General features: G+C 38.8%; 1 protein-coding gene across 7 annotated transcripts in view; it reads right to left on the reverse strand.

Annotated features, from left to right (window-relative positions):
- Positions 1-552: 552 nt before the first annotated feature.
- The window catches only part of LOC140906869 (cadherin-19), a 169,265-nt gene continuing 142,773 nt past the window's right edge, over positions 553-27,044 (reverse strand). For 6 of the 7 annotated variants that reach the window (XM_073331700.1, XM_073331701.1, XM_073331697.1 and 3 more), the window contains 4 exons: positions 20,225-20,346; positions 12,262-12,379; positions 9,979-10,230; positions 553-1,631 (listed from right to left, as the gene is read on the reverse strand). In XM_073331700.1, coding sequence (XP_073187801.1) covers positions 1,141-1,631; positions 9,979-10,230; positions 12,262-12,379; positions 20,225-20,346 — 983 coding nt within the window. In that variant the 3' untranslated portion in view covers positions 553-1,140. Of the gene's footprint in view, positions 1,632-9,978; positions 10,231-12,261; positions 12,380-20,224; positions 20,347-27,044 lie in introns of those variants that run through there. The other variant, XM_073331704.1, reaches the window with a different exon arrangement.

Genomic DNA, 27,044 nt, shown 5'->3' on the forward strand with positions numbered 1-27,044 from the left:
CCATACAGATAAGTGAAAGGGAATAGTTCTGAGACAATTTAATACTCCCGAAAGACTGTGTAAAAAATACAGTGGGAAATTAATTTTGAAGTCTGACTCGATTCCTTCAGTATGATGTGGGATCATTTTCTGAAGAACTGGATTAACATTAAAGTGTTTTATTTTCTTATTATCTAATGTTATACATCAAGTTTTATATACATCAGCTTAGCATTTTAAAGATCTTTAATACTGTTACAATAAAATTGAGTACTGACGCTAATTTTATATTCCATAATAAAAAATATCTGTGCTGGGAAATCAGTCATCTTTTAAGCTCTTATAAAAGGGGAAAAGCCCAAATATGAATTGTATTTGATGCTATGCACAGTAAAATGTAACATGGTTGATACTACTCTATATAAGTTGAATATTGATTCAAACTTGAACCTAATACTTTTTGTCTTTTATAATTTTTGAATGCATTAACTGAGAAATTAATTAAGAATTTAACACACTTTCCAGCAGTTTAATAAAAATTCAAATTTAATAGTGAATAAATGTTGACTGTAACAGGCCTTTATTTCTACACAGCTAAAAATGGTATTTGCTTTAATTTTATGCTAAAAAAATAAATAGAGGACTTTGTAAGTGTTTATGGCAATCATTTAAAATATTTCTGGTGTCTACATTTTTTACACAATAGAATTTATATTACCAAACATAATACAAATATGCAAGCTTTAACTTTGGTTAATTAATATAAACAAAAAAACCCTACAAGTCAGCCTTAATTTTGAAAATAGTTGTAAAGCCTAAGCTAGGTCGAGTATTTCCAGGAACCATAGTTTTTTTGTTTTTTTTTTCCTGTACTTGTGGGACCTGTTTTAAGCACCCACCATTGGAACTAGATTTTCAAAGAAGTGCAGCTTGTATGCAAGCAACTGAATAAAATCTGACTTTCAAAATTGCTGAGCATTCAACACTTCTCAGAGTGATGCTCACGGGCAGATTTTCAAAAGGTTCTCAGCATCCACTATCCTTTTGAACTGCTCTTCTTGAAAATCTGGCCACTTTTTTTGATGCTTAAATTGGTCTCATTTTCAAATCCAGACTTGATTTTGATTTGAGTACTTTTGAAAATGTGGCCCCTAGTGGCTGCTAATCCGTTGCACTCTTAATGGGGTCATACATGCATGCTAGTTGTTTAAAGTCTGGCCCCCGCTCAGTAAGATAATCAAAATTCTCATCCACATCTGACATGCTTGATCCTAAAGAACTGAGGGATCCAGCCAGTGAGCCAGTCCCCTCAAATGCATATGTCTGAAGGGAATCGTATGGTGGAACAGTAGGATCTGTATTAGCTTCTTTAAGCTTTTCTAAAATGAATTCCCTGAACACAGCACTGTCAGGACCAACTTGCAGAGATTGTCTGTAAAGGCTTTGGATTTCTGTTGTGATGTTTCTTCTAGACTTGTGCTCTCTCATAACAGTACGAGTCCTGAGTGCTGAAATATCAAAAGCCTCTGTGTCCTCCTCTCCACCTCCTTCATCATCATACCTGACAATGTTCTCTCTGAACTCTTCAGGCTTGTCAGGAAATAGGGACTGCTTCCTCCGTTGCCTTAAAACCAGCATTGCCAAAAAAAACACTGACACAAAAGAAAAAAGAAAAAAGAAAAGAATCAGAGCCTTTTTATGTGTTTGGAAAGTCTTAAGGGTAATAAAACTTCCTAATGTTGAAGCATATGCAAACTCAAGCAATCTAGATGGATTTGTAGAGCTGTGATTTTTGTGGATTTATGGTTGCAAGATGTAGTATTTTTGGTGGGGAAATGGCTACAAAGGGATTTATAAAATGGGTTAAGGAAATGGAGCAATTTGTTTGGCCAATGAGAGTTTGGAGCAGTGAGGGAATCATGGGTTACTTGTGCTGTTTGAAACTCGTTTGTTTTATTACATAATATATCAATGCTCCATTCAAAATTTCATTTCCTTCTCCCAGATCAAAACCACTGGAAGGGCTGGGAAATAAAAAAGTAACATTATTGGGTTAGATCCTCTTCAGTTGGTGTCAATTGCTTCAACTCCATTGACTTCAATGAACCTAAGCTAAGCAGGTGAGCATCTGATCCAATAGTTTCTAGTAGCAGGTCTTGCACATTTGAGAAATAAGATTTTGGGGATGTTGTACCTCATATCTGTGCACCAGCAAGCTCTGTCTGTAAGAATGCCTTCTTTGTAACTGACATAAAAGCTTGAATTGTAGAATGACTGGCTCAGATAGAAAAGATTTTCCATTTGTTTATTTTTTTAAAATAAGCATTCATTTCCCCCCTGCCACCCTCCCTGCACCAAATCCTGGCTCACTTCATCCCAAACTGAAGGGTCCATTTCAAATACACAATGGGATCCAAAACGATGCATGATTTCAATTTGTAACTAATTAGAGCTGAAAACTGAATTCAGTTTTAAGCTTAAAAAATAAACCAAACAAATTTGATTGACAATTCTGGAAACAGCAATTCTTTATCCAAAACACAATATTGCACAGTACACTTGTGGTACTTAGAAACGTGGCAGTTTTACCTCATTTAAATAGATAAGGTTACTGCAATATTCTTTGTACTTCCATATAATTGCTAGAGATAATACTTTGAATACTGCAGATATTAATTGATACTAATAGATATTAATATTATTAATTAATAGCAGATCATAAGCCCCAGTCCATTTATCTAAGGCAAATAGCAAGAAGGTCAGACTGAGAGTCAGAAAATGTCACAGTACAGGTAGGGTGGCTTAGATCCAACTGCTGTGAGTTGGACCCAGGAGATTGAAGCTGAGATCAGAGTAAGGCCCATAGTCTTCATTTTCAAGCCTCACAGCTCTCCTGTGATTAGTGATATCCCACTCTTTGTTGTACAAAATAGGCTAGCAGAGGTTTTATTTTGTAATGAGGGTAAAATAAAGTGTTTATTTTCTCATGATATGCTTCACTTGAAAATATGTAGGGCTTCCTTAAGATGACTTTGTATTCACTTTCAACAATTTAAAACAAAGTTCTAAGACAAGAAGAAATAGTTCCCATTTATTTTGACCTCTTTAGCTAAACTCGGGCAATTAAGAAAATATTTATCCATAAAGGTTTGGGTTGTTATTTTAAAAAATATATTGGAACATTTTTAAAATTATTTTTCTCGTTTCTGATGCTACATCTTTGGGGATAGTTTTCTTAGGAAGCATTCTGAAGGGTTGAAGAACAAGTACAATTCATGCCATAGCTGCACGATTTAGAAAGGTAACACCTCTTCGTTATCATGCCCTTTGTAACAGTGGAATCAATTTTAAATTGAGATTCTACTCATTTTTTTAATTAAAATTTCACTTCCAGTGAAACAATTATGTTTGCCTAACTTATGACTTTTAAATCACACCATCTGTGAAATAACTCTAGTGCTGGTGAGTTTATATAGTTCTGATAGTAGCTGATAAGGAGGCACTGAAAAAGTTGTCCTTGCTTTTGATGACCCACATCTTTGGATGATGGATGGTGTTTTGCCCATGTCATGCTATCAGAAATTGTAGCATGTCAAATGATGTGCTATGCCAATGTTACCATAGGAAACACGTTCTTTAACAAGCTCACAGGGGTTGATGCATCCATCTAAGGGAATGCTAAATGAACACTCTAGTGCTAGCAGGGATTACTGTGCATTACATTTAGATGGAAGTGCAGTGTCTGAGTGGTTACTGCAGGGTTTCATAAATTATTTGCCTGTGTGAGCCTATTTTGAGGCTTATTGTGTCCTTTGACTTAAGATAGCAACAAAGCACCACAGCAGCCAAGGAATCCAAGGAATTTACGCATTAAGTATGTTACTTAATGCTCTTTGTGATGCATGGGCTTGCATATTGTGACACAGCTTCTTCATGTCCAGCAGTGAGGTAGAAATTGCACATCTAATCTCTGATGTGACATCAATGGTAGATCGATACTGAGACTTGACGGACACGAATGCTGAATCCAGCTTCACAGAAATACATGCTCGTGAATGGCACTATCAGTTCTGAGGTACTTCTTGACCATACATAAGAACATAAGAATGGCCATACTGGGTCAGCCCAGCATCACATCTTCTGATAGTGGCCAGTGCCAGGTGCTTCAGAGGGAATGAACAGAACAGGTAATCATCAACTGATCCATCGCCTGGAACCCATTCCCAGCTTCTGGCAAACAGAGGATAGGGACATGGTTTTGTATCACTGTCTACCATGGCTCGTAGCCGTTGACCAACCTAGCCTCCATGATTTATCAAGTTCTTTAACCCTTTTGTAGTCTTGGTCTTCACAACATCCTCTGGAAAAGAGTTCCACAGTTTGACTGTGTTGTGTGATGAAATACATCCTTCTGTTTGTTTTAAACCTGCAGCCTATTAGTTTCATTGGGTAACCCCTAGTTCTTGTGTTATGGAAAGGAGTAAATAACACTTCCTTATTTACTTTCTCCATACCAGTAATGATTTTGTAGACCTGTATCATATCACCCTGTATCATATCTCTAAGCTGAAAAGTCCCAGTCTTATTAATGTCTCCTCATACGGAAGCTGTTCAATACCACTAATAATTTTTGTTGTCCTTTTCTGAACCTTTTCCAAAGCCAATATATCTTTTTTTTTTTGAGATGGGGAGACCACATCTGCACTCAGTATTCAAGACACAATATGATATTTTCTATTTTATCATCTATCCCTTTCCCAGTGATTCCCAACATTCTGGTAGATTTTTTGACTGCAGTTGCACATTGAGTGGATGTTTTCAGGGAACTATCCACAATGATCTCTTTCTCTTTAGGTCCCATAATTTTGTCTGTAAAGTTGGGATTATGTTTTCCAATGTGCATTACTTTGTATTTATCAAGATTGAATTTCATCTGCCATTTTGTTGCCCAGTCACCCAGTTTTGAGAGATCCTTTTGTAGCTCTTTGCAGTCTGCCTGGGACCTAACTATCTTGAGTAGCTTTGTATCATTTGCAAATTTTGTGACCCCACTGTCTACCCCTTTTTCCAGATCATTTATGAATATGTTGAATAGGACTGGACCCAGTACAGACCCATAGGGGACACCACTATTTACCTCTCCATTCTGAAAACTGACAATTTATTCCCACTCTTTGTTTCCTATCTTTTAACCAGTCCAGTTACAGTTCTATGAGAGGACCTTCCCTTTTATCTCATGACAGTGACTCAGAACTCTGGGAAAGAATATTGAGTATATGTTCCTTGCAGGAATCGATAACAGGAAATTTCTGTGCTGTTTGATTTCAGCTGCTGGCAAACCAATGGCATCAGCCTTGCTTTGAAAGGGGCTTCATATCTAATCATACTTTGTCATGTCCAAGTTGGAGAAAAACGATACAAACTGGTCCTTCAGCCATCTGAGATACTCAGCCATCACCTGTGTGTCAGCCAGGAACTTGCAAAGCTTGAGGAAGGATTCACAGTTTATGTTCAGCAAATTATTCTTCCTGAAAACAATTTTCTTTGTGAATCCTGTGTTGTGATCACTCAGCTGAAAGATGTGGTGTTCTTTCCTTGCAGACATGTATTCAATTAATTCAGCTGTCGTCCCCTAATGCTCCTACTCTACTTGTGCTACATTGATGACATCTTCATCATCTGGACCCATGGAAAAGAAGCCCTAGAGGAATTCCACCATGATTTCAACAATTTCCATCCCACCATCAACCTCAGCCTGGACCAGTCCACACAAGAGATCCACTTCCTGGACACTACAGTGCTAATAAGTGATGGTCACATAAACACCACCCTATACCGGAAACCTACTGACTACTATTCCTACCTACATGCCTCCAGTTTTCATCCAGACCACACCACACGATCCATTGTCTATAGCCAAGCTCTACAATACAACCGAATTTGCTCCAACCCCTCAGACAGAGACAAACACCTACAAGATCTCTAACAAGCATTCTTACAACTACAATACCCTCCTGCTGAAGTGAAGAAACAGATTGACAGAGCCAGAAGAGTACCCAGAAGTTACCTACTACAGGACAGACCCAACAAAGAAAATAACAGAACACCACTAGCCATCACCTTTAGCCCCCAACTAAAACCTCTCCAGCGCATCATCAAGGATCTACAACCTATCCTGAAGGATGACCCATCACTCTCACAGATCTTGGGAGACAGGCCAGTCCTTTCTTATAGACAGCCCCCTGACCTGAAGCAAATACTCACTAGCAACCACACACCACACAACAAAACCACTAGCCCAGGAACCTATCCTTGCAACAAAGCCCATTGCCAACTGTGTCCACATATCTATTCAGGGGACACCATCATAGGGCCTCATCACATCAGCCACACTATCAGAGGCTCGTTCACCTGCACATCTACCAATGTGATATATGCCATCATGTGCCAGCAATGTCCCTCTGCCATGTACTTTGGCCAAACTGGACAGTCTCTACGTAAAAGAATAAATGGACACAAATCAGATGTCAAGAATTATAACATTCAAAAAACAGTTGGAGAACACTTCAATCTCTTTGGTCACTTGATTATAGACCTAAAAGTGGCAATTCTTTAACAAAAAAACTTCAAAAACAGAATCCAACAAGAGACTGCTGAACTGGAATTAATTTGCAAACTGGATACAATTAACTTAGGCTTGAATAAAGACTGGGAGTGGATGTGTCATTACACAAAGTAAAACTATTTCCCCATGTTTATCCCTCCCACACACTGTTCCTTAGATGTTCTTGTCAACTGCTGGAAATGGCCCAACTTGATTATCACTACAAAAGGTTTCTCCCCCCCCGACCCTCCCCTCACTTTCCTGCTGGTAATAGCTCACCTTATCTGATCCCTCTTGTTACAGTGTGTATGGTAACACCCATTGTTTCATGTTCTCTGTGTATATAAATCTCCCCACTATATTTTCCACTGCATGCATCTGACGAAGTGAGCTGTAGCTCACAAAAGCTTATGCTCAAATAAATTTTTTAGTCTCTAAGGTGCCACAAGTACTCCTTTTCTTTTTGCGGATACAGACTAACACGGCTGCTACTCTGAAACCTGTCAATTAATTCAGTTTCCCAGATATGTCTGTTACATAGGACAGAAGGCATATCTTCCTTTGGTCACCCAGAAAAAATCAATGAACTCAGTATTTTTTGCAATCCATTACATAGGCATGCAGCTTGTCTCTCAATTCAAAAAATCATCCCAGTACTTTCCCTCTCAAGAGCCAAAAACCTTCACTGTCAAAGAACAACACATCATGATTGGATTCCATTTCTTCACACAGGTTTACAAAGAGGCACACGTGAAGAGGCTGAGTCTTGATGTAGTTCACAATAGATGAGACCTGCTGCAAAACTTCACATAGCTCTGGACTCAGAGCTTTAGATGCTAGTTTTTCTCTTTGAATCATACAATGAGTTCACACAGCAAAGGAGCTACTTTCTCTACCAAGGCATGCACACCTGCTTTGTGGCTTGCCATAAACAGAGCTCCATCTGTGCAAAAGCCCACCATGCAATCACACCATAATTTTTTGTTTTGCATGTAGCCATGTAGCACATTGAACCATCTTGCACCATCTTGTGTCCTGGAAGAGGAAGAACAGAATGTCTTCAGAAACTACCATCTCATGTGTATTTCACAAAAGCCAAGAAATTTGCATCACAACCCTCAGTGCTCACATCAACTTGAAGAGCAAAAGAATCTGTGTTTTTCAGATACTCCATCAGTATGTTTTCTTGATCTGCGGCTGTCACTTTGATCCTTTGCTTCACTGTGTTGTTGGAGAGTGGTATGGATTTGAGCTTGTTTGCTTCAGTTTCCCCAAACATTATGTTAATCACATCAGTTGCAGCTGGCAAAATCAAAGTTTCTCCAATTGTATGAAGCTGCTTGGCCTGTGCAACGTGGTAACTCACCTCAAATGATGCCTTTTGAGCATGATCAGAGATGAACATGACTCTTTTGAATTGCAATTGTTGACGTGAAAGTTTGTCTTTCTGACACTGGAAAAATATCCTTAGTTTGTCTGTGTGTTCCATGTGAAGGGTTTTTAAGTGTTGTTTAAGCTTCTTAAGCTTTATGCTTTCTCTAAGTGACACTGTGTTCTGGCAGGCATTTTGGCCTTTCTTCTTTCTTGATCAAATCACTGGTGAAGTCATAATCAAAGAAAGCCTCATTATATTTTTCAAGCATGTTTCTTGGACTCTTTTTTTTGTTCATAACTGCACCATTAGATTCACTGCTGGAGGCTGAAGCAGATACTCTGGGTAAAAAAATGAGTCCTCTGTGTTTCTTATCACAAATCTGAAAGAGGAATTCACTATTCAGCAAATGAGGCCAGGACTTAGGAAGGCCCTGTGTGGTGATACTAGGGCAGCAAAATGATTCTTTATCCTCAAGTGACAAGGGTACTCAGGGTGGCATGAAAGAAGATACGGACCCCACCCTAGTGCAGATTCCCATCTCAGAAAAGCTTAGCACAGGTTCCTACTAGCTCAAGCAGAGAGGAGGCTCTCTTGTTGAGGCTGCTACCCACAGATAAGGATTTTCTGCATTCAAGTCCCTCAGATGGATACTTGCACAGCTGCATGGTGCAAATGGCCAAACTGGTGTCTGCACAGCAATCTCTACACAGACAACATGTCTGAACCTGCTTCACAAATGCCGCAACAAGAGCCCAATGTTATACTCTACAAAATGGTGGTCTCCACAAAATGTGACCTCACATGCATCATATATGCTAGGTTATGCTGCAAGGTTGCCATTGTGATCTAGAAAATGACAACTTCTGCACAGCATGACCTCGCACGCACTGTATGTATGAGGTTATGCTATGTGAAGACCTCCATTTTGTAGATCAAAATGGGGGCTTCCTGATGCAGTGTTTGTGGAGCAGGTCCAGACATGTTTGGGGGCAGATGCATCACAGTTTGGCAACTTGTGAGTTAAGGCACTTGATTACAGTCCTGAAGGTCTGTATTTGAGTCTCGCTCAAACTCACACTGAAAGTTTGGACGGACCAGATCACTGCCCCTTGTGCTCTAGATCTACTCTGAATGGGGGTGGGCTGAGAAAAGAGCAGAAACAAACAGTTTCTGCACTCAGAGTGCAAGGAGTGCAGGGCCTGCTACTGTGAGCAGTCCTTTCACAGCAGGGCAAAAGGGGAAGCTTCTTGCTTGAACCTTCATCCCTGTGCAGGCATAAGGGGTTAACACACTCTATCCCTATATTTATAGGGAATATATCTCAAACTAGTAGAATCTGTCTAAATGGAGGAAACATTTTAGTGCACAGACTGCATATGTCACATCAGGCCTAGCACTCTGCTTCCTAAATTTGTATCAACAGACGCGGAGGTAGGGAAGAAAGGGGAAGAGTAACATAAGAATGGTTGTATTTGAAGAAGAGACTATGTAAATATGTCACTTTATTATTCAACAGATCAACTCTGTATTCAGAGTCATAGCAGCCTCCTTTATGACAAAAATAAATAAAAAGAAACAGTAAAAAATTATCTTAGCTCTACAGAACCACACAGTTATGGTGGAGAGAATTGGATTCTATTCCTTCTCATGCATCATCAGTAGAACTGTCAGCTAAATTTCAACTGTAAGGCTAAATTCTGCTTTAGTTTTATGTGTGCTAAGACAAGATTTTAGCCTTCCACATCTTTACGACAGCTGATGATAGATGTGCATACAGGAACACACCTACACTTTGGCCAGATTTTCAGGGCTGGCAGTTACAAAGACTTTTTTTTTTTTTTTTTACTTGTAAACTGAACCAATTTGATTTGTAATCAGTGAAACACAATAAACACAACAGCATAATTAGCTCAGCCAAACCAAGGAACCTCTATTCAAATTATCAAGTCTCGCATATAGCAGAAGAGGGCAGTGGGACACATATATAAATACTAAAGCCATCTCACTTATTTTTTCTTACCTAATATTATTAGTATGCAAGCCGAAACTGCAACTAAGGTTTCTATGCTGAGACCCATGGAAAACATGAAAGCTCCAAATCGACAAGACTCGGCACTGGCTTCAGTATCACAATCACAGACGCTGACAGTTAGGGTGTTTGTGCTGGTAAGTGAGGGGGTTCCATTGTCCACAATTAGGACTGGCAGGAAGAAAGCAAACTGCTCTTGTCGACTGAAGCCATTTTTTGCTGTAAGAATTCCAGCTGTGTTATCTAGAAGATGAAGTATTTGTATCAGATATTTGTCACTTTAACAAAAATAAATAAATAAAAAAATCTGGCTAATAACTTATCCTTATTTGCAATGAATGACATTCTGAAAAGGTCAGACTGAGAGTCAGAAAATGTCACAGTAAAGGTAGGGTGGCTTAGATCCAACTGCTGTGAGTTGGACCCAGGAGATTGAAGCTGAGATCAGAGTAAGGCCCATAGTCTTTCATTTACACAGGAAAGCGAAGTGTGGGGAGGACTTTACTGATTTAAATGCTTTTATAAATCACCAAAACCAGGTAAAATGCAGGATGTTCTAAGCAAGATGAGATATTTCAATTTTGATAGATTAACAAAGCATCAGTTATAATGCACCATGCAAATCAGCTTCCAGGGACAACTCATTACTGTTTTATACAGTAATTTTCTTTAGTAAATTAATATAAAAATGGGCCTAATACAGAGCCATTTATCCAAACCTTCTGTACTTTGCAATATAAATATGGCTGATCAGAACAACCCCCAGGCTTTGTTTTGTAAAACCAGCTTTTCAACAAAGTATGCAAAACAAATGAACAAATATAAACATTCAGTTTTGTTTGCCTGCATATCTGTGGTTGTTGGTAACCTAATGTGTGGAGGGCAAACTCTGCTCTGTGTTACATCAGTAGATCCAGAGTAACTCCATTTACTTCAATGCAAGTATTCCAGAAGTGATGGCAGAATTTGACCAAGAACTTTGTATTAATGTTCAAACCCAAAAGTGGGGAAAAATACCTACCCCATATTCAAACTGATGAACTGATTTTTTGAAATGGACCCATGCAACCAGCTACCATCCTGTCCAGCTGTTTGTAGAGCATATTGTATAAGTGGCTAATCAAAAGGTTCAACATTCAAAGGATGGCTTTCTGATAGGTGGTGGTGGGGGGGGGGCAGACAAACTTGGTTGTGAGCATCCACAACCTCAAAACAGGGGCCAAGTGTGCTCCTGCTACTTTGGCCAGGGACTTCAGCTTAGAAACACTTTAACTATGTAGCTTGTTGGAAAAATATGCAGGGCAGGTGGCAGGGTTGTTTGGTTTTGTGTGATTAGAAAGTTAGCGACCCTACGTAGGATTCCACCTCCTAGCAGTGGGTCAGAGGTAAATGAAAACCAGAAATTTAAATATGTATTAAAACATTGCCTTTCCTTTTGAAGACATTAAGAAAACTAGTTTTCCTATAGAATGAACTTTCCAAAAGTTAGTCCCATTGATTTATTCACCTAGCCAGACATTCAAATAATTAGCAAAATCAATATAAGTAATGTGTATTTTAGTTGAGTTTGAAAGAAGCTCTTCTTCTAAGTCTCAGAAGACTGACTTTAACTGGTCATCTTTCCTGTAATATCACCAGCTGTTAAACTTAAGTTTTCCCTTCAGATTAGTTTCGATTGGTGACCCCCTAGACCATTCTTTTGAAGCATCTGGATCAATACCAAAATGGTACAGCATTAGGATATGCAGAGAAGTCATTCATATCATGTCATCAGTAATCAATGCATACAGTTTTAAATGTAACAGGATGCAAAGTTACATAATTGTGAATTGTGCTTCTGTTTATAATTCTATTTTTGCTGAACTGAGTAAAAGAGTGAACCCCTATTAACAGCATCTCTCTAATATTCTTTTTTTAACACCAATATGTGACAATTTAGGAGTTAAAATTATGCTCCATAACGTATACTATATTTAACTATCTATTAAGTAATATAAATCTATTTTTCTTGATTTTGTGCTAAGTATTTTTCTCTCTTCTATAATACTATCTTTTGTTGATTAAAGTTATTTAGATTCTAAAAGGACTATTTATTCTACATGAGGTTATTGGATTATATTATTATTAAAGTTTGCTCATGATAACTCTTTTGCCCTATTTCAAACTTAACACCAAACATTTCTCTGTATGGCTGGATGTGATGGTGATGTGAGCACTATTAAAGCATGAATATTTCATGAAGGGATTTTTAAAAAGCTACATGAATGACACTACCTTGATTATCTCTGACAGTAAAATTTGAGTTGTTTGTGGCCTCCCGAGCCAGATCGAAGTAAAAATGATGGCCTTCTACTGAATCATCTTTATCCACTGCACTGATGGTCTGGATTAGCTGCGAATAAACATGACTGTTTAAGAATAAACACTATTTACTTTCTTTTAACACAATAAATGTCAGCCATTATAATGAATTGCTGAGGCTACAAATTCTGCAGCAAATAAATGTATATAATTGTAACCTTGTTGGGGTTATCGGTTTTCTAATGTATTTTTAGTGTCCTGCCATTATGGCATTTGATTTTGTGTTGATTTGAGGGAGATAAGCATTAAATGCCTAGGATAATGTAAATGGCTTCCAGAATCAAAATGCAAAGTGTAAATAAAGTTTTCATATGCAAACAAGAATCATATATAAAATATTTTGCCCTTTCCTTTTTCCCACAAGGTGAAAAATATATCATTCTCCATTTGAACCAACCCTCTAGTGCAAAAGCTATTTCCTTCCAGCCCATAAACATAGCAGCATCATTCAACTGATGTATTATAGTGGCAGTAAGTGAAAGATGGTGACAAACCCATGTGCTGAATTGTTGGTTCTGGAAATTATGATAGACTGATTATGGAAGTTTTTGTTTTGGTTTTCAATAAAACAAAACAGGCCTTAGTTACAAATGTGTCAAAGCAGATTGTCATTTGCAAGAGAACAAAGTCAAAATTAACATCTTAGCCCTGAAAATAATATCTTCCATCTACATGAATAAACAACCAAGATGAACTCAATATAATGAGCAATATTTCTGCTTGCAAAGAGCAAGTATTTATCACTATTATCAGTTGCTATTCAGTGAATTATGCATCATCAAGTACATCATTCAATGAAGATCTTCACAGATCACTACAAAAGCCAATTTGTTTCTTTCATTAGCAGAGACTGGTTTCTTAAAAGTATGTTTTAATTAGATAAGGACCCAAACCAAAAATCCAGACCTGAATCTTTGATACTTAGGAAAATGTCATGTCCATTTCGAATAACGTGACTCTATTTTATCAGTCACTGTGTCTTCATTTTGTATATGGATTTGAGCGTCCAGGACTCTGAGTACACTCAACTCCCATTGAACACAGTGAAGCTGAGAGACCGTCACTCTTTTGGGTGCTACAGTGGAGATTTTCAAAGGCACTTAGCCAATGGGAGCCCAGCACCTAACTGCAATTTGTCTTCGAAAATCTCCCCCAATTACAAATATTTTCCATTCAAAGTTCTAAGTAAACATAAAATTCCATTTCCTTTTAGGCAAGATAATAATCATGGGAGTATCATGATATCTGTCTTTTCTGCCATGATACTTAAGGAATGTACGAGGCAAGTGTGAAAGCAACAGGATATGCTGTTGTTGTGGGTGCCCCATATTCCTGGCACTCCGTCTTGTTCATGTGACCAAGCCATCTTTCATCTGTGTAAAGATCCCATGGAGAAACAGAAGTCCTATGTAGCCTTATCTTGGCAGTGCTAGAACACTGATTGCTACTGCATGGGATGTCTCCCACATCAGACAAAAGGGTGTCTTCTACATAACTGTTAGGAATAATGGGATGTTTCCTCTTCTCCCAGAACTAGAGAGTATCTAGGGTGATTCAACTATGCAGAAAGGGGGGAGAGCGAACTAGCCCCAATCATAGCAGGGAAAGCTGCTCTCTCAACACTATTGTGAGAATAGATGCAAGATTATCTTTTGAAAAGTGAATGTAATTGTCACAGATAGTGCAATATTGACAGAACTAGAGAATGAAGCCATTTGCTTATGCATGTATCCAGTACAGAACTGGAAGCCATGGTCCAGCTTCCTCATGCTATTCTATCATGTACTCAACAAACTAATGTGGCTATCTCAGCAGGTTTGATGGTAATAATCTCCATGCCTATAGCTGACAAACTGTATGGCTGTGTGTATTCCACAAATATTTGCTTAAATTCAAAAGCAAATTACAATTTGGTTGTGTTCATGGCAGTTTCATGGTCATTTTCCATCAATTTTTGAACTTTACTAATGTGAGTTTCAGGAAAAATGAAAGTTGAGCCTCAATGTTTGACTATTTGATTGTAAAATTTGTACCTCATAATTAGCAATTTGTGCTTTATTGGTTAGTTATGTCATGTGACATTCTTTCAATTCCATGATTGGCTAACTATATAGCTAACCAAGATACTGATGCAGTGGTGAGCTCCATACAGACAATGTAGTCTGGTCACATGGAGCTCATTGAAGATTGACATTATCACAGAAACTATTAATTATTTATTTGATTCTGATACTCTCAATTTACAATTGCATTGTGCTGATTAGTAACATAGCCATCTAGTCAGGAAACAAATCATTACAAATCCATCATGTTTGGAATTCTCAAAATATCTGCAGTTTCAAGTCAACAGAGCTGGTCTGCTATTTCACTATTAATTCATTGTGACAAAGTTCCTCCTCTGCCTTGGTGGTTCCTGCACTTATTGGCGGATTTCCTTGCCTCATTGACTCACAGCAGCCCTCTGTTTGGTCACTTTTGCTAGTGGCTCAAACCTGCCATTCACTCAGCTAACCTCATCACTGGCCAGCATGGGGAAAAGAAAGGAAAACAATTCCCACAGTCTCTGCTGGTCCACCGAGTGGATCGGGGGACAGGCCAGGGACCTTCCCCTCTAATGGGACCCACAGTCCAGGTCAGCTCATCCTGTATCCAATAGGGAGTTGGGGGGATGGGCAGAACCCGGGCCCACCCTCTACTCCATGTTCCAGCCCAGGGCCCTGTACATCACAGCTGTCTATAGTGTTTTGTGTAACACCTGTGTGACAGCTACAAGTCCCTGGGCTACTTCCCCATGGCCTCCTTCCAACACCTTCTGTATCCTCACCACAGGACCTTCCTCCGGATGCCAGATAGTGTTTGCACTCCTCAGTCCTCCAGCAGCACATCCTCTCACTCTCAGCTCCTTGTGCGCTCTGCACTGACTGAAGTGAGGTCTTTTTTAAACCAGGTGCCCTGTTTAACCTGTCTTAATTGATTCTAGCAGCTTCTTAATTGGCTCCAGGTGTCCTAATTAGTCTGTTTGCCTTAATTGGTTCCAGCAAGTTCTTGATTGTTCTGGAACTGCCCCTGTTATCTTACCCAGGGGAAAGGGTCTGCTTAACCTGGGGCTAATATATCTGCCTTCTATCACTCTCCTGTAGGCATCTGGCCTGACCCTGTCACATCATGTATAGCTAGCTAGCTAAATAAATAATATATAAATAAATGTGGGCATCTGTATATATATTTTTCCATGCAGTATCAGTTATAACTAAGCAAAATGAATACTTCTTTGACAAGTTCATTTTCAGTCTGGAATAATAACAAGCTGACTTTTTCCTTGTTTATGTCTTTGCTATTTAAAAAAAAAAGAGAGGAAAAAATAAGGGAGGGGGGAATGGGAAACCTGCCTCTTTCTGACTATTCTAAGCATATGCATGTATCTTGTGAGCTTCATCCTAGAATTGAAGGAATACTGTCAACATATAGGTAGGGAAATGTCTTAATCTTTATTTCTTATTGGATCATTTTTACTAGGAATCAACATAAACCATATAAGTCTATAAATGATTAAGTGCAACAGAAAGCTCTGATTTTTCTAAGTGTGAAGTAAAAATGATCCAGAAAGAAAGAAAAAGATATATTTTTCCAGTCTCCCTAGTCTTGTTTGCATCTAACCTGGGACAGGCTGGCACCTCAGTGCAGTGCAGTGAAGGCAGCATCACAGTTTGAGAAGTTCTGCACTAACTGCTTGTGAATCAAGATCTACAAATCCTATGTGCTTGATGTCGGGAAAAAAGATAAGGAGGTTAGGTATTGCTTTCATACAGTTGTATAAGATGATTGGATTTAAATCTAATTGCCATGAATTGTGTTACTTTGAAGCTCATTAATCTGGAAGCTCTAATAATCTATGAGCCAATTTGAAAACGTGCATTTGTTTTTAAACTGAAATGTATCCATTATTTCTTCCCCTAGAGATGTGGTTTGGAGTTTTCCTTGGAGTGGTCAAGTCCACTGATTCTTTACATGAAAGTTCAGCTCTTTTTGCCAGATTTATCAGAGGTAGATGGAGCTGTCAGTCTGGATAAACCATGGGCCTGCCAGAAGTGTACTAAATGTTCACAACCTGTTATCCACGGTATTCATTGTTTGAAATTATTCACAAGTTGCCTCCTTAAAATTCATTGAAATTATTTCCACTTTTGGACAACTCTTGTATGAGCACACTCTACCAGATCAGCCTCAACTATGTGGTCAGGAAAAGCTCATGCTTTAGCTAACCATAATTACAATACGGCAACTTGGTCCATAGTTACATACCCTCTCAAAATACCAGAAGCTGGATTCCCATGCATCAGCAGATTCAGTTAGGGCAAGAGGAGGTTTAAATCCCTACACACTACTTCCGTTTTCTTTTATTGTCTATGGAGATATCCCCATTTCTCGTCCTCCCTGTTTTCTTATCACTCCTCTTTATGTGCTACTTGTACATGATCAATAGACATACCAAGGTAAAATAATAAATGTTGTCTTACCCATCAATTTCTCTCTCCTGATTTCAAAAATTCTTTCAAAACATGACTTGTTAGGAATGGTCTATTTTTGCAAACTGCTCATTTTCAACCTGAATCATGTACAGACAGTTCTATATACAACTTGGTATTCTTTGTGAGGGTTTTGTGTGTGTGTGTGTCTGTGTGTGTGTGTGTGTGTGTGTCTGTGTGCTACAATTCATTTTATAGGAAGCTAATATCACATAAATTCTCTTCACTTGCACTATAACTACTGGCTATTTTATTATATGCTAAGTAGTTGGGTAAATGCATGGCTTTTTCTGATCTCTAACTCAAAGTGCAGATTACGTAGTCTCTGCTTTTGGATCTAATAAGTAAAATTACAAAGTAAACTACAACATCAAAGTCAGTTCATGTGTGATCATCAAATTAGAAGAATTCATGCAAAACAAATATACATTAGAGAAGACAGCACTCATTCAAAATGTAGGTGAACTCAGTGCAGCTTGTCTTCAGCTGAAATCTGCTTCTTGCCTGATATGAAGAAAGACTAGGAGCCACAAGGGGGTTGAAATTACTATACATATAACTGGACACATTCTGGATGCTCAACTCACTTACCCTATCCCAGAAAGTCATTTGATGTAGTACATTTAAATCTCTCAAGCTGCAGTTTTGAGCTAGAGTCAATTCATTAATGCCCAGTGAGTAAGTCTTGCTGGGCTAAATTCATTCTTGCTATGACATCTGTGGTCTTACACCAGGGATGTATTTGGTCCATTTTGCTTACTGGCCATTTTTATAGATTTTGGTATAGAATTCAACGGAGTTTGTAACTACTGTAATAAAAGCAATAAAGAAAAACTGTCACACTGTGGTCAACAAGTTCCCAAAACGGATGAGCCTATTATTTATATATATATAGTGGTAAGGTCAAAGAGATTCAATGTGAATCCAGAGAGAATCCAACAGCCACATGGTTTACTAATATTGTTCTATTAGATCTGATGCTAGCAATAGCTATAATAGGATAGTATTCTATTTTATATAGCACCTTTCATGCTCAGGTTATTTTGAACATAATAGATTTAATACTGGTAGTGCAGTGAAAGTGGTTTCTCGATGTGCAAAAGGAAGCTGCCTTCCTGGCTACTATGCAGTTGATGTGTGGATTATAGGAAGGTGCAGAACTATAAGATAAAATGGAAAATGAAAAATCCATTAAAAATGTCTGATAAACCTGATGGATGGATTTGGACCATAGCCAAAAATATCCATCTTCTTTTACATTCTTTTTTATTGTCAAGCTATCTTTTCAGATGATAGTCCCAAGGACCCAAATGCAATTCTTCTATTTGAACCACTTCCAGGGGCTAGGAAACATAATATAACAAGGAAAAAATGAGAGCAAAAGTAATTTGCTAAAAATAGACTGAGAACTTTTTAATACTCTTGGGGGGTTTTCTGCCAAAAAGAAAAGAAAATGTAATTCAAGGTTAGCATTGTTCTTAGATATAAGCTATAGTATCACCCCACTGTCTTTGAGTTTGGCTAAGCAAAAGGGCATTTTATTCTATGTATTGTTATAGTTCCTTTGTTTCCTAAAATATGGCCCTTTTATGCTCTTGAATCATTCACAAATAATGTATTTATATGTATTTGCTTTTTGTTTTCACTTACAAACTGGATTGAAGTCAACAATAAAATCCTCCAAATCCCAGAGCATAAGGAACTTTTCCCCTTCAATAACTCCTCCCCATTCTGACAAACCTGAGAATACAGGGTAAGCTTTGCAGTGCCCCATGAAAGTAAACAAACTCCAGCTCTCTTAGGCTAAGGAAGGAAGCAATTTCCAGAGGTAGGAGCCCTTCAATGAAAATACCCCTCAATACCTTTTTCAGACATAAATAGGGGGGAAGCTACCTCAAGCACTCCAGCTTATCATGATGGCCTCACAAACCCTGATCTACCATTGCCATTGTGTGGACAACCCTGGGCCATCATAGAGTCAGTTGAGGAAAGATGGCCAAAAAGAGGGGTTGTATTTGACTGACTGTTCAAAGCTGACTGAAATCAATGGAAACCTTTCCACTGATTTCAGTAGTCTATATATCAGGCCCTTAGAGTTTGAAAGAGCTCCATTGCATTCAGTGGGCTATGGATTGGAATCTGAGTTAGGCAGGAACTAAACCATTTAGAGCTTCATAACGTGAAGCTTACAACTTTAATTGCCTTGTATTAATTCTCACTATATATAAATTCTAAAATCTAAATTGATCTGTTAAGTGATCATCATAAAAATACTAATTTTTATCTCTAGACTCCTTCTGATGAAAATATAAAAACATTAATAATATCTATGTATCTATATGGAAAGCCTACAAAAACAGTCTGTTAAAAGTAAAGGAAGGTAAAATTTATATTACACATCAGCCATAACAATCTCTTTTTTATACCATTAAGTTAAGTAAAACATCTTAATCATTGACTGTGATAATTATGCATTTCAGTAACAATTTCTTATTATTCCTTCCAAGAGTGTTTGGTGTTGAGCAAGTGACTGAACAAATCTCTGTTCTATAGTTTTGCCACCTGTAAGCTCTGATAAATATTATTTTCCTACTTCAGATAGGTGTGGTGAGATTCCACTCATTAATGTGTATTATTGTTTTCAGCAGTGCCTTTCTTCCTAGAGGATTCCAGAGCACCGTGGAAATTATATGTAAATTCAGAGATTTCTTCACCTACTCCTGAAAAGAAGTCATCTTTGGGGCAGAACACAACAGCAATTCATCAGCACACAACAACATTATGCAACAGTAGTAACTTTAGAAAAGAAAACCAATGTCATTTTGAATTATGAACAAATAAAAAAATATTGATGATATAAATATTTGTTTGTAAATTATATTATTTACTACAATGATATCATTGCATTTTTAGTTAAAGCATTAAAATATGCTAATAGCACCCGAAAGACTTCATTTTACTTCAATGGGCTTTTGATCAGGGTACATAATTAAAGATTTAAACCTTACTGTATTCTAAAAGACAATGAATAATCCTCTCAAAATGCTATACATAATTGCTGAGAATCTCAGTCCCAATAGGATTTTGTCTCTGTGACATTAAACTGTACTAAAATTGTGGTGTTTTTTTTTACCAGTTTCCTTCTCTACCCATCTAAGATTATGTTTTCTTGTTTGGTTGCCAGGGATATTGTTCTTATTGGAAAGAAATATTATACTCTATGCGATTATCCTGCATTTGTAATATCGAAATAAACTGGGTTCAAGCAAATAGCAATACCATATGCCAAATGTCTTAGGTCACTGAAAAGGGAAACAATATGGTTACACAACAACTTTTCAGCCTCTTACCTGTCCAGATCTTGCATTTTCACACACATAAATCTCATAGTGTTTTGGGAATTCAGGAGCATGATCATTAACATCAAGAACTTGAACATACACAGTTACTTCAGAAATTTGTTCTGGATTTCCTAAATAAAAGGAGGAAAGGACATCAAGAATCAATGGTTACGTTCTAACCCATTGCATGTTTTCAAGAAATAAGGGTATTCAAATTTTCTATTAAGTGATGACAATCTTCAGCTGAGAAGGAAATCCTTACTGATGCCCACAAATATTGCCCAAAATATTAATTGGTTGGGGTATTCCTATCCATTGCGCTGTAAAATTATTTTAGCAAGGTAACACTTCTGATTATAAGATTGCAGCAGCAACCAAGAAGATTTTCTGATATTGTATTTCATTTCGAGAAGCAGACAAAATTGTAAAGCAGAATCTCTCTTTATTATTATTATTATTATGATTATGATTATTTTCTGTTAATCCATTGTCTAAAAACACCCTTCCACAAACCACCATATTTTTTTTAAAAGGCAATTTTAAAATCATCCACAATGCTTTCGTTAAATGTTGGATTTGTTAATTCATCCATTGGATTATAAATTGATTTATTTTTTAAAAGGAAGCTATGGGACCTGATCCTACAAGCTGGTCAATGCATGCCAACTGTTGTACCAGCACAGAGCTCCATAGACTGTAATGGGGCTTTGCCCATGCAGAACACTGTAGAGTACTGGAGTCATGGATGCCACTAGAGCTGGTCTTAGTTGACATTTCAGAGGTTTGGGCAAAAACAAATTTCCCCAAAATTCCCACTGTTTCAAAAATATCCAGCCAGCTCTAGCCATAAACCAATCAGGATGGATGCACCATCCTCTGGTTCATGCCCACGGGTTGAGAAACTGTATTCTACAGAAATGAGGCCCATGGGTGACAACATATCCATAAGCCTCCAAGCACACAGATGGGTGCAGAAACCTGAATATTTCCAAACTTTCCCAAACTAGCACCTTTGTTCAAAATACGCCTACATATAAAAGGATGACCTCTTAGGTCTTGTCTACAAGCCTATGTTGTATCATTTTAACTATATTGATACAACCCGTCTGGTGTGGATACAGTTATATTAGTATAGCTGTACTAATATCTTTCTCTGGTATGGAAAGGGGATTTAGCTACACTTGTATAGGGCATCTTTTATTGGTATAATGGTGTCCACAGTAGTGGGTTGTAATGCTTCCCAGGGGGTTATGAGACACCTCGCTACCACTTGCCATTAGCATGAGGAAGCCTTGTTTGTGCCTGCCATGTGTCAGCTCCCTGACTCCTTTGGCCACAGGAAACACAAGCACTCCCCTCTTAGCCAAATCAGGCTCTACTGTCTAGTGATAGGCTTGCTACAACCCCTCTGACCATCTCCCTAGAGTGTCGAAGACTTGGTCCATTAGAAACAGACTTCACAGATTTGCTACTTCCAAAGTAGCAGCTTACAATTTTCCTCTTAGATCACAGCACTCCTTAACACACAACACTTAGATACGTTCATAGCGAAAACAAGCAAAAGTTTATTTAACAAAGAGTAAAGATTCAAATGATAGCAAGTAGAAATATTGGAAACAAAAGATGATTGCATATAAAATAAAATCATAACTCAAATTCTAGAACTTAGATTTATTTAATTTTCTACTTTCATATTTTACAGATCAATGCTCACCCCGAAGACCTTGCAGTGTTTTTCAACCAGGGTTGATCTTTCATTCATGATATAAGTTACGCTGCCAGTTTGCCTCCTCAGTGAGAGATGCCAGGGGGTACCTCTGCTCCCCTGAAACACTCCAACAATCCACTGTCTTTACTCGGAAACAATATTCCCTCCTGCTGCTTTATTTCTTCCTGTAAATATCCTCTCTCATATAGTTCACAATCTCTTGCTTCGAATTTTAGCTCAGTATGTAAATAGAGTTGTACTGTGAAGCAGACAATACACAATTCCCAGCCAGTGAGATAGCTTCTATTACCCCCTGCCTGGAAGGAACTGGTATGAGGCATGTCACCATGTTTATCTAAACTCCAAGGCACTGAGAATATAATTTCCAGTATAGATGCCCAACTCCTTAGGTGTTATCTGTACATTCATTTTGAGATAATTATGATACCCAGTGAGCTACTGGCTCTCAGTAGAAATCTCACATGCCATCATTTTGTGAATTATTGTGCATATATTTGACCCAGGGGATCCCTTTAAAAGTCCATGGACCAGCCGCCCATTCCCTCACCCAGTTGGCACAAAGAAGTTCCTGGGCCACAGGGTACTGATATAACTATTCCAGTAAAAAAAAATCACACCCTACTCAGAATAGTTATACTGGTCCACAATCTGTATGCAAATCAGACCTAGACATATTCTTGCTCATTTATTAAAAGATTCACAGAATGCCTCCTAAAGTCAATAGGAGCACGGCGGTTGAGGGTGATCAACAACTTTTGGAAGCACTCTTCACATTACTGAATCAAACCTCTACTGAGAGAAAGAGACAGTACAAGAATGTACGTGTCACAGGCACCCTAATAAACATACCACTTTGGCCCCAATACAGCAAAGCACTTGAGTACATACATAGTCCCACTGAAGTCAACAGGAATACTCACATGCTTAAACTCAGGTGCTTTACTGGATCAGGAGCTGAAGCATAATATTTTCCAGTGAATAGAACCATTGTAGTACATTCTTGTTGATGAATGGCACAACCTGGTCTGTCAGTACAGCATGATTGATATTGGCAAGACCCTTCACAGTAGTTGACAATGTGTGCTAGCATAAACTGCCTGGTGACCAGCCTTCCCATCAGGCTGCTTCCTCTACTCAGGAAAACGAGTCAAATGGATCATGAAGATCAACAAACACTGGAATCTGAGCTGATGCAAGAGGGAACGGTATCAGAAATAACTGTAAATAAATCAGGTCAGATCTGTAACTGGTGAGTAGCGGCAGAGCCCCATTGAAACCACTGGAGCTGGGCTGATCTATGGTAGGCATCAATAGTAGGCATCAAAATTCATGATAACTCCTTATATTAACCTCTTCATATATTTCTTGAAAGATTTCTTTTTGAGATGAAATTTCTCATGCTTAATGTTAATAAGAATTGATTGGGAATGTATCAATAAAATTGGTTGGGCTATTTTTTACATAACACAAGCATGGAAAAAATAAGTATCTTAAAAACAATTTTGACACTGCAGCCCTCACCCTATTTGATGCAGGTATGTGGTGAGGAGATTTGGCTGGGATGGCAGAGGGAATACATCTCTGAATTCCTGGCTAGTATGGGAGGGAATAGCAGCGCCTCCCCGCCATCCCTCTTGACAGCTTCATGGACAGAGCTTTAGTGGAGTGGGCTGATTTTAGTTCCTGCCCTCAGAGCCTGATTGGCCCATTTATAGACTGCATGGACACTTCATTGGCCTGATGGCACCCTCTGAAAATGTGAGTGTCGGAAGTTTATATTGCTCCTCCTGGCCACGAACTACCATTCACACTTGTTTTCTTTCCCCAGTTACCCTTCCATTTGGTATTTTTAGACATTTCTCTGTTTCTAATGGTAGATTCCAAACTTTTCTCTTAGCTTTTGGCCAGAAACCCCCACATAGCTAGTTAGCACCTTCCTCAGAGAACACAAGAGGTTTTTCTTGAGATGAAATATTGTACTATTGAGTTATTTGTCACAACTGTGTAATATCTGTCCAGGGAATGTTAACTGAGGTAGCAGGGGGAACAGAGTTGCTTCTGCAGTCCTTGGCACTGGCCAGGTGGCATCTGACTAGACCCTTGCTGCACATTGCATGGTGAGGGAAAGGGGTCAATACCTATGCAGAAAGACGTACCTCTTGTCTCACCACTTATCACTTGCGCAAGAAAATGAGGATATCTGGATCTGAGCATAGCTATTTTACTCATTGCCTATGATACGATAAGCAGAACATTTACTACGCAGAGCACAGTCTGCATGAGAGGAAGAGGAAGCTGAGAGACAGCTAGATTCCAAGACAGTAGAAGATCCACAGTAACAGAGTGGCTGGTGTCTAGGAAGGTTCTTTAAGAAGAAATCAAGGTTGTAGCAGTAATTATTGGAGACCAAACTGGCCAAATCATGCAGAAATCAAAACAAAGTTTGCTAATGTAATAATGTGATTGTCCCTAGTGATAAAATCCTATCCAATAGGTGCAGAGAACTAAAGAAGTTCTGGACTCTCAAAGGCCAATCCAAAGTGAGGTAGGAGAAAAAAGCCTAGGACTAATCATGATGCCAAGAAGAATATGCCCTTGGGAAGAAACAGAGGCCTCTCAGAAAAAACAGAAGTAATTTATACTCAACATAACCAAGTAAAGGTATCTCAGTCATCATTGTGTAAACAAAAAAAGATTTCAAAGTAATTCATTGTTATTAACTGAATCTGTAAGAGAATGAAACAAATTTATGACACTGCAGATTCATTTGGGAAGAGTATGAGATGTATTGTAGCAATTCAGCCAAGGCAGACGGGGTGGGCTTGCTTCAGAGTAGCACAGAGATGCACCACACCATGGCTGAAAGAGGATGTCCACTATTTGCTAGAGTCATTCCAGAGCGAGAAATAGTTTGTGAGAGAAGAGCAATATGGGGAAAACTTTCCAGTGTCCTCTCTGTTGCTGTGACTGACTGGAGTCACCCTATGTGTTGGCAGTGACATTTTTTATCAGACTAGGAGGAGTGAGGTTGTGTGTGTATGTATGTATGTGTAACAGGAAGCAAACAGGTTTCAGAGTAACAGCCGTGTTAGTCTGTATTCACAAAAAGAAAAGGAGTACTTGTGGCTCCTTAGAGACTAACCAATTTATTTGAGCATGAGCTTTCGTGAGCTACAGCTCACTTCATCGGATGCATACCGTGGAAACTGCAGAAAGTCTGCTGCAGTTTCCACGGTATGCATCCGATGAAGTGAGCTGTAGCTCACGAAAGCTCATGCTCAAAGAAATTGGTTAGTCTCTAAGGTGCCACAAGTACTCCTTTTCTTTTAGGAAGCAAACAAAAGAACAGTGTTGGGCTAAAAGCATTAATTAAAATGAGAAACAAAGAAAATGTTACAGATGGAATCCTGGCCTGACTGAAGTCAATGGCAAAATTCCCACTGACTATTATAGGGCCAGGCTTTCACGCTGCGTATTGGGCTGGAGGGAGTGGAAAGTGTTTCAAAGATAGAAGCGTGATTTAAATGGCAAACACTGTATTTGGAATTATAGGAAGATGCCTAAACTTAGTCTGAGTAGCTTGGCTTTTATGAGTACCGAGCACCCAGCAGCTCCTGTTAACTTCAGTGGGAGATGCTGGTTTCTCAGCCTTTTTGAAAATCAGGCCACACATTTAGGGGCCAGAGCATATCTGTAAGCATCCGTTTTTGAAAATATTGACCTAAATAATTATACTATGTGTTGAATCAGGCATTGAAATGTGAACATTGCTGGGAGAAATGCATTAAAGTGGACGATCAGTGAAAAGAATTCCTCGAAAACCTAAAAGACAAAAAGAGTCAATGAGTATTTCCCCCCCCCACAATAAGCTCACTTGTAAATAAAATTTAAATGGAAAAAAAATCAGATCACTTACTTGATTAGCTGAGCCAGGTTGTGACTGTGTGTTCTCCCACCTCATTTCCTAGTGGAGATGAGCAGGAAGGAAGTATTGAATGGTAATGCTAAAAGCTAAAAATATAAAAGAACTGTATATAAATTGAAAGGCTAATCAATAAAATCACACTTATCAGACAAAACTGGAGAGGTGAGTTAAATCCTTTACCTTCCATGCTTACGAACTGGAGAGAGTTGTGAATTCTGTAGTCAAAAGAAAATTCTGAAGCTCAGTATAAAAGGGGGGTGGTATGCTGAACTATTCAGGACAGATGGTGCTTTCTGTTATCTCTTGCTGGTAACTACTTAGAGCTGGTAGCGAACCACACCTCTGGGCATCCAAAGAAATAGCAAATTAGAGTCAACGTTGTCCCATGTTTCAGTCAGCTGTCACCATCAGAAGTACTTGATGGAGATGTATACTTCAATTGACAGAACTTGGAGGCAGACAACATTTTGGCCCCTAATGACCTTCCTTTTGTGAATGAACAAATCACCTTCAAGTCAGTCTGGTGGCTCAAGTTTTCTTGTTCTGTTTGAATTATTAGAGTGCTATTATTTCTGGTTTGGATTGTGTACTCCAGGGATCAGCAACCTTTGGCACGTGGCCCGTCAGGGTAAGGACCCTGGTGTGCTAGGCCGGTTTGTTTACCTGCTGCGTCTGCAGGTTCGGCCTATCATCGCTCAATGTGGGCTGCGGGAAGCAACGCAGACCGAGGGATGTGCTGGCCGCCACTTCCTGCATCCCCCTTTGGCCTAGAGCAGTGAACTGCAGCCAGTGGGACCGCGATTGGCCAAGCCTGTGGACACGGAAGGTAAATAAACCGGCCCAGCCCGCTAGGGGGCTTACCCTGGCAGGCCATGTGCCAAAGGTTGCCGATCCCTGGTGTACTCTATATAGGCAGATTAGCACCTACCAAAAGACAGAAAATATTTGGCTTGATTCACTGTTGCATTGGAACTCCACACAGTGCATGATGGAAGAAGGGTCATTAGGCATCTGGTTCTGGCTCTGAGAATCTCAAGGTCAGACCTGGCACAAGTAGACATACCATATGTTGTGCCACTGATGTATGCTCCTTAATGCAACTTACATCAGTGGAGGATTGCCGTGGAACTCATCCCTGTGCCCCTCAGCCCCCTATACTGAGAAATGGTTGGGGA

The sequence above is a fragment of the Lepidochelys kempii genome, chromosome 2 (assembly GCF_965140285.1).
Source record: "Lepidochelys kempii isolate rLepKem1 chromosome 2, rLepKem1.hap1, whole genome shotgun sequence".
NCBI lineage: Eukaryota > Metazoa > Chordata > Testudines > Cheloniidae > Lepidochelys > Lepidochelys kempii.